Source organism: Chrysochloris asiatica, unplaced genomic scaffold, assembly GCF_000296735.1.
Source record: "Chrysochloris asiatica unplaced genomic scaffold, ChrAsi1.0 scaffold00016, whole genome shotgun sequence".
NCBI lineage: Eukaryota > Metazoa > Chordata > Mammalia > Afrosoricida > Chrysochloridae > Chrysochloris > Chrysochloris asiatica.
This window is the reverse complement of record NW_006408534.1, coordinates 13,156,171-13,175,535: the sequence shown is the minus strand read 5'-3', so window position 1 is coordinate 13,175,535 and position 19,365 is coordinate 13,156,171. Positions and strand designations below refer to the sequence as shown.

Here is a 19,365-nt window from a genome sequence, read left to right as displayed (position 1 = left end):
GCTGGTAGTTTCGAACCGCTGACCTTAAGGTTCGCAGCCCGATTCGTAACCACTACGCTACCAGAGCTCCTTATGAGGGTCTAAAGCAAGAAGGAGCAGATGACTCCTAATCTAATCATCTCTGGTAACCATGGAGACCAGATATAAAGTCAGCTATAATACTGGTAAGTTCCAAGAGGCCTCTCAGTCTGTGCAGACTGTTCACATGCCTCTCCCCAGGGCCCCTCCTATCAGGCCTGGTTCCTGAGATGTCTCCAGTAATATCTCCCTTTCTCCCCCCTGTTTTGTCCCTTAAGCCACAGGCTCAGATGGCTGTCCTTCAATACCACATCTGATGAGAGAGAGGACACACCCATTCCCTTCTCCTGAGGAGGTCACATTCTACCCAGGAACAGACTACTCAGGAGGGAAGTGGCCCAAGGACATACATAAGGAAGCTTGGGTCTGACTAGGAATTACAGGGATCCCACTGAGAATAAAATAAGGTTCTCTTAATACTAGGCTTCCAACCTACACCAAGAAGGGGCCCTGGTCTGTCAGCCCCCAGATCTCTGTCCTTCCCAGGTTAAAGTTAAGTCTCCTAATCTAGACTGTGATTAAATTGATTGGCAAAGATGTTAAAATTTTCAGACAAATCATGGTCTGGTAGTAAGCTTTGAATATAAATGCAGGGTTTTACAGTGACACATTTTATTTGAGTCTGGAAATTAGAGGCTCTTTGAAGAGATCATGTAAATTTGTTTAAAATGTTCCTGCCTCTTGAAGAAAAGGCTCAAAGACTGTGAAGTTCTTCTGAAGCCCTGATGAGAAGGACTTCTGAATCCCCAGCCCACCATTCTTCTCTTGTACTTCTCTCTGCAGGCCCAGCATGGCCTCACAATAACTGTCATGAAGACAGTCACATCTGAGTAATCTGGAAACAACCATGATAACCATCTCCTCTGGCCAGCCAGGATCACCTCATGGGAGAAGCGTGGCCCATTGTTAACCTGCTAAACAGTGAGAAATGAAGAATCCTCCCTAAAGTTCCTTGTCCCACTCCACTCACCTATCAGCCACTGAAGTTCTCCTGGCTTCCCTGGGCTGGATCCTCAAGGACACCAGATCTGTCCAGGAATACAAAAGAACAAGTAGTAACTGTAGTCACTTGTGTGGCTTCCCAGGCATATTATTTAACCCAGGAAATCTGGGCTTCCAAAATAATGAGGCAAATAGGTATCCAACACACAAAATGAACTATAGCCCTGAATATAATCAAATAACAAGATTTCACAGAGCTTATATATCTTCTGTCTTTGGGTGGCTTTGAACCACCAACCTTTAGTTGTTGTTGTTGAGTGCCATTGAATTGGTTCCGACTCTGTATAAGGTCTCCAAGGATCGGCTGGTGGGTTTGAACTGCCAGATAAGTGCAAATTGTGCCACCCTGGGACCTAATTGCATGAACATTGTTGTTGTTAAATACTATCAAGTCGGTTCTAACTCATAGTAACCCTGTATAAGGTTTCCAAGGAGCAGCTGGTAGGTTTGAACCACCTACCTTGTGGTTAGTACTCCTGTGATTACCCTACAGCACCACACCAGGACTCCAATTGCATGAACATTGGCTATGTTAATATCTATCTTGATTCCTCCCTGGTAGTCTCAGAATTTCTGTCTCTTGAATCCAGGGTGCAATGATAAAATGCATGGCTGCTAACTGAACAGTGAGTTGTTTGAACCCACCAGTGACTCCATAGGAGAAAGGACCTGGCAATCGGCTCCCTTGTCCAGATTACAGCTTATGAAGTTGTATGGAGCACTTCTACTCTGACCTAGAACATTTCTGTGAGTCAGCATCAACTCAACAGCATACAACAATAACAAGAAGCCCTTGGTGCATTAGCCTGGAGTCTGCTGCTACCTGTGGACGCTAATGGCAATTCTAGTTTTCACCTTCAATGTCCATTCTAGCCAGGCCAGCAGGGACCCAGAAATCTCACTGTGGCTCCGTCACTGAATGAGAGCTGGCTAGTCACACCATCATCACTCTCCCAAGGTGTCCTCATGGTTGTCTCTGCCAGAATGACCCTTCTCCTCCTGGAGCAATCCTACTCCTCCTTCTAGTCCCTACACAAATGTCCTCTCAATTTCAGCCTCACAACTATGAATCAACTGTTACTATACTCCTGGCACAGACTTGACACAGACGGGCATCCGATCTGGGACAGTTTTGGTTGTCATTGCCATTTTCTGTCTCCCCCTTCTTGAGGACTCCATTCCTCCCCAGATCCCTTTGTCTCTTATGTACTCTCCTTCTGTGGCACAGTAAATGGTGTGCTTACTGGTCTCTTCCATTAAATCCTGAGACCCTTGAGGGCAGGGGCCTTGTCTCACTCATATTTGGAGCCAGTTCCTGGCTCCAGGGCTGTATTTAATAGGCTCTGTGTATCTTTGCCAATAAATCTTCCTGTCTCCTGGGTTCCAAGACAGTAGTTTGATGAATGGTGAGAACATCATGAAAAATTAAAATGCATTCTACGATGTGGTTATAGAGACAGACAAAGACTATGCTGCCAGTGACATCATGTCGGGCTGGTGACAAGGTCTGACCACTGACCACTAGTAATATTTACTTTAGGATCGTGCCCTTGACCTGGACACACTAGGGAAATTGGTTCAGTGTCCCCATAAGTGTGTCCCTGTAGTCTGTGTCTACCACAGGATTGGGGTTCTCCCAGCTTTATGGACTGCCTTAGCCTGCTCCTTGGGGCAGAAACTGTGTTTCATTTATCTCTGCAGACCCCAGTGTCTCTGTAAATATTTTTGGATAAACAAATTCCTTTTAAATCACACTAAACATCCTTCTTGGTCTCCCATTTCCCCCACTGACTCCATTGAAGGAAAGTGTCTGGACCCTCTGTGGGCTCACTCATGCCAACACATACATTCCCTCCCCCAGGAAAGCCCTTCCCCTGTCTATCTGGTGACTCCCTACATTTCATTCAGGACACCAGGTATGCACCTCCTCTGCCAGGTCTTCTGTGCAGTCCTTTGAGAGTTTTTCTGGTTCAACAACACTTACTACTTCACAAGTTCAAGGCTGCCTTAAGGCCAGCAGGAGGAGTTCTGGCAGGTCCTGTGGACATCCCCTAGAACTGAAGTAATAGGGGAAATGTAGCAGCTAGGTATAAAGCCACTTCCAGAAGGGTCTTGCCTTCCAGATAGGGTGCAGACCCTGGGGGAAAGGAGAGGAAAGGAGGGCCTGGGGCCTGACAACCAGGAATATGATTTCAAATGCAAAATAATCCTCTCCAAGCCTAGCAGCAATATTTCTGTGATGTATACCTCTGGGGGAGTCCCTGACCAAGCAGTGAACAGAGCTTGGTAGAATGGCTGTGAGACAAAATTCTGGGACCAAACATGCACAACCATCACTGACTAGCATGAACTTTAGAAAATCACTTGGCTTCTCTCCATCTAATGTCTCCAGGTAGGAATCTGGGTGGTATAAATATTTAACATACTTGGTGGCTAACTGCTGTTCAAGTCCACCCAGCGGCATCTCAGGATGAAGGCCTGGACTCTATTTTCTAAACAGTCACTGAAATGCGGAGAACACTTCAAATCTGAAACACGTGGGATCACTATGAGCCAGAATCTACTCGACTGTAACTCACAAATAATTTTTCAGCTAAAAAGTTATCTTCCTAGGAGCTAGAATTAGGTTCCTATGCCAGTTTTCTGGAAGATGTGCCCTGTAAAGGGGAAATTTCCACACTACACCTTTTTCCTTTGTGGTCGGTCTACGACATCCTTCAGTTCAACCTCTCAGACTGTCTCCTTTCACCCTTCATAATTTCTGAACAGCTTATAGATCGCTCTAACATTCACTTTTCATTGCATCGTCTCGACAGCCCCTTTTACAAACGGAGAAACGTGGACTCGTGGCTGGCCAGAGTCACCCTTAGGGAACCACGCCACGGGAGAACACAGCGGCTCATGGACTGAGCCTGGAGTCCTCTCGAGGGGCGGGACGAGCCGGCGCGGGGCGGGGCCGGCACGCGGGTCACATGACACCCGGCCCGGAAGCGCTCGTGTGGAGACCCCCGGGTGACCGGGTCGGGAGTTGCTGACTCGAGCAAGTGCCGAGGTTGCGGGGTCCGGGTTGTTTCGAGAACCCGCATCTGTTATCATGGCCTGGACCAGGTACCAGCTGTTCCTGGCAGGGCTCATGCTTGTCACCGGTTCCATCAACACGCTCTCGGCAAAGTGAGTCCGGGCCCGCCTGGGGGAGGAGGGGGGCTCGGCCAGGCATGCTGCAGCCTGCGCGGACGACCTCCACGCACCTTTCTCTCTTCCTTTTTGTAGCTCGCCTTTCGTCGCTTCGTCGGCTCACTCGGTTTCTCTGGTCCGTTCGCACGGTTTATGGACAGACCTCGCAGAGAGTGTGAGGGCTGGGGAAATAGGGAGATGGGCCGCGCCCGGATCACCAACACTAGCCCTAGCACGGATTTTCAGTCGCCTTGTAATTAATCTTGACTAGTCATTTCCCGTCTCTGCGCCTCAGTTTCCTCCTTTTTAAATGCGAGGGTTGGACTACTCCCTCCCCACAGTCCTTGTCAGCATTGACGTCTCGAAGTCTCTGCCAGAGCTCCGCCTTTTTGGAGCTGTGGACCAGGAGCCTGTGCATGCAGGTTAAGAGCTAAAGTGGAGGCAGTGCAGGCCCAGTAACCAGTAAGCTTGATGGGTTACAGCGGCAGAGAAGAGGGTGTCCCATGGGCCTCTCATGGAGAAGGGGTCAGAACTGGACATTGAAGCTTGGGCACAATTTCCTGTGGAGCCAGGCATCAAGGGCAGATTCCAGTTAGGTTGTAAGAGGAGTGACATATTAAAAGTGGATTGGTTGCGGTGGCGGGGAGAGGGGGTGGTTGGCTGGAGCCAGTGTGATTTACCTGTGGACAACATGAAGAGTAGTTTGGTGGACATGTACCCAGTAACACAATCCAGAAGGCAGGAGGAACAGAAAAGAAGAATGAATGGGAAGGGGGAATGCATGTAGGAAGTAGGGGGAATGCAAGTAGGAAGTGGGAAGAATGCTGTTACATGGAAGGGATTGCAACAAATGGCACGAAAAACAAATGTGTGTGAATTGTTGAATGGAAAACTAACACTCTCTGTAAACATTCATCCAAACCACAATAAAAATAAAGCAAAAAGGGTGGTTTGGTGCAAAGAAAACTACTTAGAAAAGAAAACTAAGACTGCTTCATAGTGATGGCATGAACTAGGAGGTGGTTGTTGTTAAGTGGAGTGCCACTCTGTATAGGGTTTCTGAGGAGCAACTGGTGGATTTGAACCTACGAACTTGCAATCAAATTGACATTGCAGTCGAGTTATTATTCTATAGCGCCACACTTGGACTCCAAAAGCAACTGGTGAGAGATGGTTCAGAATGTGTGAGGCACTGTCTAGGCTCAGGAAAGGAGGCAGAAGTGACCAAGAGAAAGTCCCTGCCCTTGCATTGCTCACATTCTGAGGTGGAGAAAACAGATAATGTACAGGCATGACAATCACAATGTCTTCTTCTTAAAGGGAGGGCAGATCCCGGTGGAGGTCCGAGTGGTAGAGCTGACCAGCTGGGTTGTGTGGAGAGGTGCTGTCTCCTGGCACCTGCAGCCTCCTGAAGGGTCACATCAATCCTTCTGCTGAGCTGTTCGCTGTAAAGGAGACCTAACCTCAGGATTCTCATCTGGTTTGGAATCTCAACATAACACAACAAACCTTCTTCCATCCATCCATTCTATAGCCTAGGCCTCAATCAGGTGCTTACTAAGTCAGCCAGGATTAGCTGTCCCCAACAAGAGTTGAGATGGTCAGTTACTGTAGGGAAAACTATGCTCATTAACCTCCTTCCTTAAAAAGCTGTAAACTTGTCTGGTAGGAAGGCGGGGGATCTGTGTTTCCCAGAGGCATTGCCCTGGAGGCCTGCTGATGACCCAACCTTTGATCAAGTCCTCTGCCCTGTGCTTCTCAGGAACTTCCTCAACCTGAGAAGAGCCCCAGAATTAGACCCTGAAAGACCCCTACCCACCAAAAGAAGGATGAAAATTGATCACAAAGAGTGTATCTCCACAGTTTTCCCTTACTCCTTTCTAGGATCTTGGGATTTTTAGGAGTTGTAGGAGTAACCTTTCCCATTAATGTAGAAATTATATTGATTATGATCCCATCCTTTAGGATAGATTTCTAGATGACTCTAACAACTCTTCTTAGCTGATAAAACTATGTGGAGAAAAATGTTATTGATGTAAATTCAAATTCAATACAGTATCTTACATTTAGATTGTGCTTTTTATTTTTTTCAAATATTCATCTTTGCTTCTGATCAAATAAAAGTCATGTTAACATAAGAAAAAAAAAAGTATCTGACCCTAAATAATGTCATAAGACCAAATTGGTAGGCGGGCACTCGGAAAGAGCATGTGGAAAGCAGCTGCATACATCCTGATGTATGTGATCATAGTGAAACCGCATTTCTGACCTGCAACTTCCAGGAGGTTCACACAAACAAGAGTGGGGTCCCAGCCAGTGATGACCACCTGATACACATCTACTTTTTGCCAGGTCCTTTCATGTGTTAACTTAGTGATTGCTCATAACCTTTTGAGGTAGATACTCGTAACTCATTATCACTGGGTAAAGAACCTGGGTATGGAAAATTACATTACTTGCTTAAATTCAACTTGGCTCCTAAGTGGCAGAATTTATATTTGAGTAAACATGTCCAGAATCTATGCTTTTAACCACTAATGGGCATGAGGCTGGGGACTCCTTCAGTCATTATTCAGAGCAGGTAGAATTGTCAGATGCAACAGTGGGCTCAAATCCAGGAACAATTATAAAGATGGCTCAGGGTCAGACAGTGTTTTGTTCCGTTGCACATAGGGTTGCTATGAGTCAAAACCGACTTGACAGCACCTAACAACAACAAAGTCGTTAAAACTTAAATATTATCGCGTCTAATACCCACAATTTACAGTTAAGGCCCCAAGAAAAGTTTCATTTCATGAAGCAACTGGTGGGTGTCAGAGCTTGGATTAGTACTCAGGTCTTGTGGTTTTAATTCAGTGCTATTCTTTTAATACTATACTATTTAGAAGGCCCTCTTCTACTAGACAAGTGCCAACAAGCCTCTATCAGTAGTTATAATCCACCTTGCCTACAGGGTGCCCATCCTCTGGGAGTCAGCAGCAGCCCAAGGAGTCTGTCATCCTGTTTGGTTTTCCCCAGCATTCAGATTCAGAGCCTCCCATAGCCTCTTGAAGTTCCTTTGCCTGTAAAATGAACATAACAGTGTTTCCCTCCTGGGTTTCTCTGAAGGATACAAATAAAGGATGAGGAAGTACAAGCATGTGCTGCCTGCTGGGGTAGGAGCAAAGCCCAGCTCTCCACTTCTGGAGGCCACAGTGCCCACTCAGCAAGTTTGGGTTGGCTGCATGGAGCTTGACCTGCCTTAGCTGGGATAGGGCTGAAGGTCACATTCTTGCAGGAGGAAAAGCCACTTGTTCCCAATGTTGGGCCTCAACAAACAGTTTCTCCTTTCTGTGGGTATATTCTCACCCCCTCACTGGGACCTTCTGCTGACACATCTCATTGATACCAAAGCATTTCTCCTCCTCTGGCACTGCTTAGGGATGTCAGCCTGAGCCCATGCCTGGAATAGGAATTGTACCATTTTGGAGCCTCAGTCTCCTGCTAGAATCCAACTAGACTCCGCTGGGTAAAAAGATCAAGAGTCAGATAAGACTCATCTCCTGTCCTAAGCTACTTTTGCAGGCTGTGCCACCCACCCAGCCCAGGAGGAAAATGGGAATGAGTTCCCCTGACTTCTGGGCCCTGTTCCAGCAAAGTGGCAGGAGGCCTGGGAGCACCAGGCTTCTCTTAGGGAAGAAGCCCTCACTGTCCTATCTGTGCTAGCTGTAACTTTTACCTTGACAGCTGCACCAACGCTTGGATTCTCTGTGCTGGCATAGGAAAGTTAGTTCAAAGGGGTGTTGGGGGCAGCTCAAGAAAGCCTTAAACCAGGAGAGCATAATGGAATGGAGAGAGCACATGGCTTAGGAGCCGTTGCATTAGACCAGTGACCTACCCTCTGCAAGCCTCGTTTTCCTCATCTGTAAAATGGGAATGATAACCGTGTCCACCTCCTTCCCAGCTACAGTGTAGGATCAACTAAGGAAGGTTTTTTAATCCTTAGCGATGAAAGGGCTCATCAACATTTATCACCAGGGCCGCTCAGTATGACACTCCAGAAAGTGAAGCCAGCCCGGCCCTTCCCTAGATGCCACTGCAGAAGGAGAAGCTGATTCACTGGGCCTGATGAACTGGAGATGCAGGAGGAAATGGCAGAGATTCTGCAGGGACTGGCCACTCAGCTAATCTGAGCCAGGGACATCAGCCACTTCCTCAGTGTTTCTCTGCCCGCCCCAGCCCACACACTTCCCTACACATGCTGAACTTTGAGTTTGACGTAGCTTAGAGTTTGGGGCCAGGGATGTGCCAGAGAATAGCTTGTCACCCAGGAAGGCAAGCCCTCCCACCCTCCCAGTGTTTCCAAGCTCAGGAATTACTTAAAAGGAGCTAACCCCTGCCAGCAGACCCTAGGGACTATGACTTTTCCCAGGATACATAATCTGCAGAGGTTGAAGAACCCATCCTCTCCTGACCTGAGCTGGGGGAAGAAGGGAAATAATCTTAAGTAAGAAGGTGATGAGAGGACCTGAGAGGGGCCCGGAACTGGGTGTGGAGATCCTGGGTGCTGGTCCTATCTGTGTACCTGACCAGCCCTTTGTCCCTCAACCCTTCCTGGCCCCTGGGTTCCTCGCCTGTCAACCAAGGGATCTCTTGAGACAATGGCTGGATTTCTTCCCCCAGTTCAGCATTTGTGGCTCTGTGGGAACCGTAGGAGCAGTAGCTTAAGGCCCTTGCGGGAATGACTGCCTCAGATTCCAGAGAATGGACCTTCTCCCAAAAACTTCAGACTGGAACAGTATACTTTAAGCAGAGCTGGGGCCACACTGACCCCAGTACAAGGGGAAGTGGTTCCTACTCATTGAAGTGTAAAAAGTGAGGCGAGGCAAAAAAGAACTTGTCTTGACTACCTGTTATGTGCCAGATCTTACGTATCTTATATGAGGGGGCTTGCAAAAGTTTGTGGGAAAATCCCATCAACTTTTCATTCCATTTTTCTACAGACTTTTTGAAGTTCCCTCATATTATTTAATGTTTGATGATTCATCAGTGCGGTTCTCATCACCCATATTTTATAGATGAGAAAACTAACTTGTCCAGTCTGTGATGCCCAAGTCTTCTCTCCTGTCTCTTGCTGCCTTTTCTGAACTTTACCTCACGCCAGCTTGGCCACTAACTGAGATCTGTCCCTTGTTGACTGAACGTACCTGACCACCGCTGTCACCACCACGCCTGGGCATCCAAGCCTGGAAAATGAGGGGCCTTGTGAGGCTGAAGTAAGAGCCCCCTTAAAATGTCCAACACAGATGCCCCGCACAAGGACTGTGCTCAGTCAGCAGTACATCTACAAAAACGTGTTTGTTTATGGAATGACTTGTAAACAGCAAAGTGCTATCTCACTTTAATGGTTGCTGTCATCCCCAGGTAAATAAGCTGAGATTTGCTTCTTGTTCTTTGAGGCTGGCGGCGCAGTGGGTAAGCTCTTAGCTGATAAGTGAAAGATCTGGGGTTCAAATCTACCAGCCACTCCACAGGAGGAAGATGAGGCAGTCTCTTCCATCAAGATGACAGCCTTGGAAACTCTGGGGGACAGTTCTTCTCTGTCCTGTAGGGCCACTGGGAATTAGAATCCTAGACGACAATGGATTTCTGTAAAGCTGCTGTCCTTCTGTGCCCGTGCAGTGAGCCTAAACCTGCCTCAGGCCAGGACCTGAAGCCTGACTTCTTGAGACCCATCTTCTCCCCCTGGGTCTAGAAGGAACTTTGGAGGTCAAGCTGACACTCAATCCTCTAAGCGGTGGGCCTGTCCCCAGACCTTCAGCTACAAAGGGATCCTGTTTCCTCAGCCAGGAGCTCTGCCAGCATTTCTTCCCAGGCGCTTGTTCAGGCAGAACCAAACCATGGAGAAAACAAAGGCTGCCTGGGGATGGGACAGGCAGGACCAGCTCTGCAGCCAACCCTCCCCTGAAGCACCCCAGCCCACAGGCAAGATAGTTGTCCCACCCAAACCCCATCCAAGGATCTTCGCCTTGGGCTCAGCACGTTCACCAGCAGGGGGCACCTTACACCAGGCTGTGCAGTAAGGCTTGGGGAGATAATGCCTCTGGCCTGCAGAATGGGCCTGTTTGCTAGCAGGGGCCTGGAAGTTTCATTTCACTCAACAAATATTTTCAAGCCAGATTTAGAAGAGGACATGGAACTAGGGATATCATTGCTGACATCTTGGCTGAAAGCAGAGAAAACCAGAAAGATGTTTACCTATGCTTTATTGACTACTCAAAGCCTTTCAATTGTGTGGATCGTAACAAACTGTGGATGACATTGCAAAGAGGAACCTGTACATAGACCAAGAGACAATGTCCTTTGGACAGAAAAGTGGATACTGAATGGTTTAAAATCAGGAAAGAAGTGTGCCAGGGTTATATCCTTTCACCATACTCATTCATTCTGTCTGCTGAGCAAATAACCTGAGAAGCTGGATTGTATGAAGAAAAATGTGGCATCAGGATAGGTGAAAGACTCATTAACAACCTGTGATGTATCTGCAGATGATATAACCTTACTTGCTGAAAATGAAGAGGACTTAAAATACTTACTGATGAAGATCAAAAACTAGAGTAGAGCCTCCAGTATAAACTGCACCTCAATGTAAATAAAATAAAAGGCCTTACAAGTGGACCAATAAATAACATCGTGATAAACAGAGAAAAGATTGAAGTTGTCTGAGACATCATTTTGCTTGGATCCACTATCAACACTCATGGGAGCAGCAGTCAAGAAATCAAATGATGTATTGCATCAAACAAACCTGTTGCACAAGACCTCTTTAAAGTGTTCAAAAGCAAAACTGTCAGTTTGAAGACTAAAGTGCACCTGCCCCAAGCCATGGTATTTTCAGTCGCCTCATATGCTTGTGAAACTTGGACAGTGAATAAGGAAGATCATAGAATTGATGTATTTGAGTTATGGTGTTAGAGAAGAATATTAAAAGTACTGTGAGTTTCCAGCAAAACAAACAAATCTGTCTTGGCTGTAGTACAACCAGAATGCTCTTAGTTCGAAGCTAGTATCTCACCAGTCACTTCTTGGAAATCCTATACAGGATCGCTGTGAGTCGGAACCCACTCGATGGCACTTAACAACAACAGTATAGTGAGACTTCACCTTTCATACTTCAGACATGTTATCAGGAGCAGGACATCATGCTCTGCAAAATGGAGGATCAGCAAAAAAGAGAAAGGCCCTCAGTGATAGCAGCAATGGGTTCAAACATTGTAATTATGAGGATAGCCGAGGAGTGGGCAGTGTTTTGTTCTGTTGTGTATAGGGTTGCTGTGAATCTGAACTGACTTGACAGCACCAAACAACAGCAACTACATGCCAGGGAGTCCTGGTATGGTGCTGTAGGACAAGCACAGAACTGCTAACCAAAAGGTCAGCAGTTTATACCTACTGAGGCGCTCCTCAGAAACCCTTTATGGGGTCGCCATGAGTCACAACCAACCCAATGGCACTTTACAACAACCATAGTATGTGTGAGGAACCGGGGATAGGGAGGTGTGGGTGGAGCTGGGTGCAGTACTCCCAGCCTTTCAAATTGCAGTGAAGGTTGAACCCGAAAGCCATATGGTATGAGTTGTCATTGCCAAAATCAGCTTAGGGTGAGTTCTGTTTAGTGGCACCACTACCAGTCTGCTGTGGGTATGACATCCCCCATTCACCTCCACAGAAAGAAAAAACAAATCTTGCCTTTTGTTTCTGGTTGACTGTCACTTCCCTTTGCCAGGCACTTCCCTTGTCCCTCTTTGAGGAGCCCTAGCATCAGCCTGGCTCTGCACTCTTGCTAAAGCTTGACCTCTGCACTTGTCCCCTCTGCTCTGTTCCCCTGAGTGGCCCACATGCATACCTCGTGTCCTGTCGTGCCCGGAATCTAAGAGCCAGAGGCAGCAACGGGACCCCGGGGAGTGGGGATGGGGGTTCTGCTTACTAGTGGGGCTGCTTTCCTTGCCCAGTTGGGACTGGAACTGCTTACAATCAGGTCCCCTGACTTACACAGGGCCCAGATAGCTCTCTGACTTCCCAGCCTGTCAAGTCAGAACCTCTCCACTCCCTTCAGCTCTCTTTTGACACTTACTATTCGTGAGGGTCACACACACTCCCCGATCTCTGATTATCCCTGTCTTTCCACATGTCTGGGAGCAGGAGGGGTCTCTAGCTATGGGATGAGTGGATTTCTCCTCTCACCCTGGGATGTGTTCAGATCTTGGAGTAGATGTGGCCACTCTTTCAGGCCTGTACTGCTATGACGCTGGTCCTCCCCACTGCTGGCATGACAGGACACGAGGTGTGTGTGTGAACCACACACCAGCTGAGGGAGCCTGCAGGCTCTGGAACCTTGGCTTGCTTCTGTAGAAAGAGCCTTCTGGGAGGGCTCGGGTGAGGCAACTCAGCGGAACAGAGCAGTGCAAGGGTGCAGAGCCATTTCAGCAGGTGCTGGTGAACAGGCACACGCCAACTGCCCAGGAGTAGCATGCCCTTCCCTGCTCTGTGGGGAAGAGCCCCCTGTTCCCCACCCAGAGAAGCCAGGGCTGGACAGGATCATTGTCAAACCCAGACCATCAGTGCTCAGCACCACCTGGTCCCTACCACATAGCACTGGGGAGAGCCTTGCACAGCGGCCCAGTGTATGTCTACACTGAAATCACGGAGGAAAAGCATTCACTAAGAAGTCCTGAGTCCCACACTTACGAGGCATCCACTCTCTCTGACGTCTGGAATGGCGCAATGGGAGCAGGTCAGTGGCCCACAGGAAATGACTGCTGGGTCTGTGTTGGCAGCAAGCTTGACCTGAGTCACCAACGTGATGTGACTTGCATGGTCAGGTCTGTGTCAACAACTAACACAGGATGTCAATACTTTGTGTGTGGGGGAGGGGGGAGGTCTCAGCCCTGCCCAGCTCCATCTGAGCCTGGACCCACCAGAGTCCTTCCTGAAGTCAGCACACAGGGGAGTGAAAGGCAAGGTCAGGCTGGCTCTGTGTAGTCAGGAGATGATAAAATTCAGTAGAATGCTGAAAAGTCTGCAAATATTGGAAGGGTTTTCGGATGAAATGAGGGTTAAATTGGACTCCAGAGTGCAGTACTGAGCCCAGCAAAAACGAAATTTAGAGAAGGGGGCTTTAGTGCAGGCATGGCAGGCAGTTTGTAATAATGCATAGGAGCTGCCGGGAGTGCTGTGCTGAAAAGGGTTCCTGTCTGGGCTTAGCAGGAGGCATGCCATCACTATCGTCTCCATTTTCTGGGTGTGACAGAAGGAAAGTGCTCCAGTAGGGCCGAATGAGTGCCACCTGCTTCAGAGTCAGCATTAGTAAACCTTCAAACTGTTCAGGTACCTGAGCTGAGCAGGTAATCATGTCCCAGAACCCCATAGCATGATATTTTTCATGCCAAAGCCTGGCATGAAACTTTCTTATTAAAATGTGTAAATAAGAGACAGGATTGCAAAAGAAGCCAGTTATGCTGAAGTAAACATTTAAAAGTAAATTTGTAAATGACGATGCATAGAGGGGATTGTAATCATTGCAATGAAATGAAATATGATAGGATGAGTGTAAAACTGATGTTCTCCCATGTAATCTATCAGTTCACAATAAAAGCTTAAAAAAAAAAAGTAACTTTGTGACATAGTAATACATCCTTCTAACACATTAAGTTATAAGTCTAGTTACTGAAATTTTATGGTAGTGATGAGTACAAAAGATATTTCACACTGTCTAGCAACTCTCATGTGATAGTAAGACTCGCTGTGTTTTCTATAATGACAAAGTCTCTGGACTGCAGTACTACCTTCATACATAGAGGAAATGCTATATTTCAGTGAGAGGTTAGTGGAAATGAAGGCTCCTAGCGCCTCACATTCTGTCAATGGATCCTAGGTTAAGATTCCTTGCTGTAGAGACTTTCAGAGAGAGCTCCATTCTGCAGCCAGATCACCAAAGAGTCTACACCTCTTCGCATTGAAGCCAGAGTTTAACCTTCTCCTTCTCTGCTGCAGGTGGGCGGACAACTTTGTGGCTGAGGGCTGTGGAGGGAGCAAGGAACACACCTTCCAACATCCTTTCCTCCAGGTACTCCATCTCTCCCCACTTCCTGTACCTCACAGGCCTCAGGCCTGGAAGACAGTGCTGTTTCTAGGGATGGTCCCTTCTCTGCTCCCAGAGGAGGTGTCCACTTCTCTCCCACACTCACCAAAGCAGACCAGGGTGTAAGGTGGCCCTGGGAAGGAGACAGAGAGCACAGCCCTCTGTTGGAGGTCCAGGTGATGGTCATGCCCTGGCCACTGAGAGGCCAACCCTCCCCAGGTCCAAGTTGAACACATTCAGAAAACATCAATTCCAATAGCAAAAGCCTGTCCCCCTTCATCCACTAGGAGCCCAGACCCCAGCTGGACAAGGCAGGCACCATAAATGGAAGAGCCTTTAGAGCTGGACTGGGAAGTGAGAGACTCAGATGCCAATCCCAGTTCTGTCAGCAACTTGCTTTGTGTCCTTAAATAAGTTTCAACGTCTCTGGGCCTCGGTTTTCCCATCTGGAACTTAACTAGAAGTGTGCCAGGTTGGTGGTTTTCAGGCAGGGTTCTTTGGGTTGCTGTCCAGGTGTTTCAGGAAATGAGTAGACCTAGGCAGCAGCTCTCCAAATTACCACAGCTGTTCTGTTCTTGTCTGTACATGTTGAGCTCCCAGGAGGCTCTTGTTTAAAGAAAGGCTATGTGCTCCCCACCCCAAAAACAAAGAAAATATTAAAGAGAATCCCCCAAGCTCCCTCCAACTCTAAAGCCATAGGACTCTCACCCCTGCAGGCTGTAGGAATGTTCCTGGGAGAATTCTCCTGCCTGGCTGCCTTCTTGCTCCTCCGGTGTCGAGCTGAGAGGCACCCAGATTCCAGCGTGAACCCCCAGCAGCCCTTCAACCCCCTGCTTTTCCTGCCCCCAGCCCTCTGTGACATGACCGGGACCAGCATCATGTATGTGGGTGAGTACCAGGCCAGGCTGGGGAGGGCTCAGGAGACCCATGGATAAAGCAGCCAGCACACCCCATCTTCCCCCCACCCCTCCCCCACATACATGTACACCATCCCACACTGAGTCACTCAGCAAAGATTTACTGAGCACTTACTATGTGCTAGACATGTCTTCAGCACATAGTAAGACCAAACAGCCCGTGTCCTCAGGTGCTAACGTTACGCGTCTCTCCCCTCCTCCCAGCTCTGAACATGACCAGTGCCTCCAGCTTCCAGATGCTGCGGGGAGCCGTCATCATATTCACAGGCCTGTTCTCAGTGGCCTTCCTGGGGCGGAGGCTGGCGCTGAGCCAATGGCTGGGCATCCTTGCCACCATCGCAGGGCTGGTGGTTGTGGGCCTTGCAGACCTCTTGAGCAAGCACGACGACCAGCACAAGCTCAGTGAAGTGATCACAGGTGCAGCACAGGCTCAGGGGCAGAGTCATTCAACCAGCATGCGCAAGACCCTGGGAGGGGACATGTGAGGAAAGGTGGTTTGGGCAGACACCTGCTTTTTAGGTGACCAGTAGGGGAGACCAAAGAGGTATAGGGCTGTCGGAGGGAACAGTAGTTAACAGGAGTGTCGAGGGGTTGGGGGCTGTGCTGCAATATCTGTAAATACACAGAAGCTGTTGGATTGGGGAGAAGAAAGGAAATTGCGTATATTAAGTCCTTACCATGGGCCCCAATACTCTCACATCCATTCTCACAGGAATCCTCACAGTCCCTCAAGCATCTCAGACTTGTCTTGTCTCAAAGGCAGTTGTTTCCTAAAAGACCTGCTTCCCCCATTCTGAGCTCACAGACAGACAGGTCTCTGGGCCTTCTAGAGCTTCAGCCTTTCATGAAAGAAGCAGAAAAAGAGGTGACGGGGCCTGGCCCTAGGGGCCAAGGAACGAGTGTGGCTGTGTGCTATGAGGGCCCCGTGGGAGCTGCCCTGCCCCCCAGCCTCAGTGCAGCCCTGGCCTCTCCTTTCCCACAGGGGACCTGCTGATCATCATGGCCCAGATCATCGTCGCTATCCAGATGGTGCTGGAAGAGAAGTTTGTCTACAAACACAACGTGCATCCGCTCCAGGCAGTTGGCACTGAGGGTACGAGCATGGGGGGACAGGAGGAGGGTGCTGCAGAATGACAGCACAAGGAGCTGCACGGGCAGCCTGGAACCACTGAACTCCATAGCCTGCAAGCCGTCCCTACCCCAAGACTCAGCAGATGTGGGGAGCTGGCTATGAGTTTGGGAACCAGTTATTTTACATGGGGGGAAATAGGAAAAGGTCAGAGGATCAGACACAAGAGCATTTTAACTTTAAGTAACAGTCAGGGAAGAACCACAAAAGGTGTTTGAGCAGGGATGTGACTATCAAATTATGCTTTGAAAACTGGAAACTGTGGTGCTACCCAAATGTGGGCTGTGGCCAGGGCCTGTCCATCAGGGAACTGTTTGTTACTGGTCCTTGCCGAGAATGTAAATCAGCCAGGTCAACCATGCCACTCAGCAAACTGTGTTTCCATTGTTGTTTTTTCCCAGTAAGACTCTGAGCTGGGCAGTGTGTTTATTTTCATTCCGGCTTAAGTCTCTAGTCACGGACCAGTAGCACACAAAGAATAGAGGGTTTTTTCAAACTTGTTTTTTTCAAATGTACCAGTTTCTTTCTTACTTTTTTTAATGACTAGAATTAATTAGAAACGTCAGAGACCATTGTATGTGGTAAGGGTAGATACTGTTTTTTGTAACATCTGTTGTTTAAATTGTGTGCTCGTACACAAGCAGGCATACGTGTATTCAGGATTATAAAGTGAAATGTAGTTTTTACTCTGGGTCCAGTCCAGACAGAAAAAAAACAAACAAGCCCCTGGATTAAGGTGGAGAAAGGGTCAGCCGGAGCCCAGCTGAGTGAGTCTTCGTAGGTTCTTGATGGAGATGATGAGGAGCTGGTGCTGGCAGTGAGCCATGCACTGAAAGGAAGGAGCTGGGGGAGCCCTTGTTTAGGTGGGCCTGCTGGTCGTTTGGGCTGGCAGTGGAAAGAGTAACAGTGTGACATGTTTCCCTCCACCCCTGCAGGCCTCTTTGGCTTCGTGATCCTCTCCCTGCTGCTGGTGCCCATGTACTACATCCCTGCCGGCTCCTTCAGTGGGAACCCTCGTGGGTCACTGGAGGATGCACTGGACGCCTTCTGCCAGATGGGCCGACAACCACTCATCATCCTCGCACTGCTGGGCAACATCAGTAGCATCGCCTTCTTCAACTTTGCAGGCATCAGCGTAACCAAGGAACTGAGCGCCACCACACGCATGGTGCTGGACAGCTTGCGTACGGTGGTCATCTGGGTGCTGAGCCTGCTGCTAGGCTGGGAGACCTTCCACCCACTACAGATCCTCGGCTTCTTCATCCTCTTGATGGGCACTGCCCTGTACAATGGGCTGCACCGCCCACTACTGGTCCGCCTGTCCCGGAACCGGTCCCCAGCAGAGGAGGGCGAGCATGAGAGACTGTTGGGCGGCACCCAGACCATCAATGACACTAGCTGAGCCTCCCATAGGGACTCCACTGCTACCTGGATGCTCCTCCGGCACCCTGAGGCTGGTGGGCCTCAGGTGCCCTGCCCCTGAGACTCACCCACCCCCCACCCCAATCTCCCCACAGGCTCTCAGAGCAGCTGCAGCCCAGTCTTCCTGTTCTCTCCCCACCACCTCCAGGGCGGTGTTACCAAGCCCCCTCAGACCTACATGGTAAAGGCCTCCAGCCAGACTCCCCAGCCCTCGAATCCCCTCCTCAGCACTGGAGCTACATCAAGAAGCTGAGTTGTACTCATTTGCAACCCAAATATTTCCTTCTGAATCATGAGCTAGAGTTGGTCTCCAAAGATGAGAAATCCATGAACAAGTTCAAACCAGAACTCAGCACTGTATTTCCTAAAACTTGTAAGCTTAAGCCATCAAGATAGTCCCTAACCCTGTCAGGAGATGTGGGTTTCAGCCCAGCGTTGCCACAGACTGTATGTGCTCCCTGACACGTTACCTGGTCACTCTGGGCTTCGGTTTTCTGATCTGTAAAATAGCAATGACTTGATGGCCTTCGATGCCTTCTAGCCCAAGTATTCTATGGGCCTGTGGTATTGACCAACCACATGAAAGCCCATTCACTGGAAATGCCCCTCAGCCCACAGTGCTGCTCTCCCCCAGTGCCTGTTTTGATGTCCTCGCTCATGCCCCCCTCCCAAAGGCCCCTGCCTGGGTTGTCACACAGGGCATTTCTTGACAGTTTTTATTAACTCTTCAACTTCCATTTTAAGAGCAGGAAGCTGAGGCCCACGATTGTAAATTACTGGACAAGAGGGCTCCCTTTGCAGTTACCGATGGACCTCAGTCCAGCAGCCTGATCATAGGAAACTCTCTGGGATTAGGGTAAAACCTGCCATCTAGAGTAGCTGCAGTATCCCAGGCACTGTGCTAAGTGCTTAACATGAGTTCTCTTCTAACAACCTTCCGAGGTGGGTACAGCGGGGAATCTCTGGCCCAGAAAAAGTTACACTATTTCCTCATGGAGCCAGTATCCCAACCTGGATTAGTCTGATTCCAAACCAGTGACTTCACCTACCACTTGGGTCTCTGGGCCTTTGGGGTGGAATTTCCTGTGGCTGAGATAGAAGCCTCAGGTACTACTGTTCTCCCAATATCCCCTCCTTGAAAAGGAAGGACTGGCATCAGGAGCCCCAGAGCTGAGCAGCTCATAGCTCTAGTGTTTCTCACCCTTTGGCAGTTTCTGTAGCTTCTAATTATTTTCCAGAAAGAAAAGAATGGAGACTGAGGATGGTAGACAATACAACTTGCCAGAAAAACTGCCTTGCCAGAAAAATTGGGGCCTTAGAATATATTGGATATTCTTTTTTAAAAGAAAAAGGGAAATTGTATTCAATGTTTTTTATTTAAAAAAAACAATAAAAGATGGACTGTACCTGGGAGTAGAATCTAAGATGTTGGATAGAAAATCTCTACTGTATCAAAGTGTAGAAATCACTAAGTCTCCTACTTTCTGTTCTGTTGAAACTAAAGCCCAGAGAAGCAAAGTAAC

General features: G+C 48.5%; 1 protein-coding gene across 1 annotated transcript; it reads left to right on the top strand.

Annotated features, from left to right (window-relative positions):
* The first annotated feature begins 4,080 nt into the window (after positions 1 to 4,080).
* SLC35F6 (solute carrier family 35, member F6) lies at positions 4,081 to 17,822 on the top strand. Its single transcript, XM_006835212.1, has 7 exons — positions 4,081 to 4,124; positions 4,158 to 4,251; positions 14,287 to 14,359; positions 15,091 to 15,262; positions 15,496 to 15,708; positions 16,274 to 16,384; positions 17,356 to 17,822. The coding sequence occupies exons 2-7, from the start codon at positions 4,175 to 4,177 to the stop codon at positions 17,820 to 17,822; spliced, it is 1,113 nt and encodes a 370-aa protein (XP_006835275.1). The 5' UTR covers positions 4,081 to 4,124; positions 4,158 to 4,174.
* The last annotated feature ends 1,543 nt before the right edge of the window (positions 17,823 to 19,365 follow it).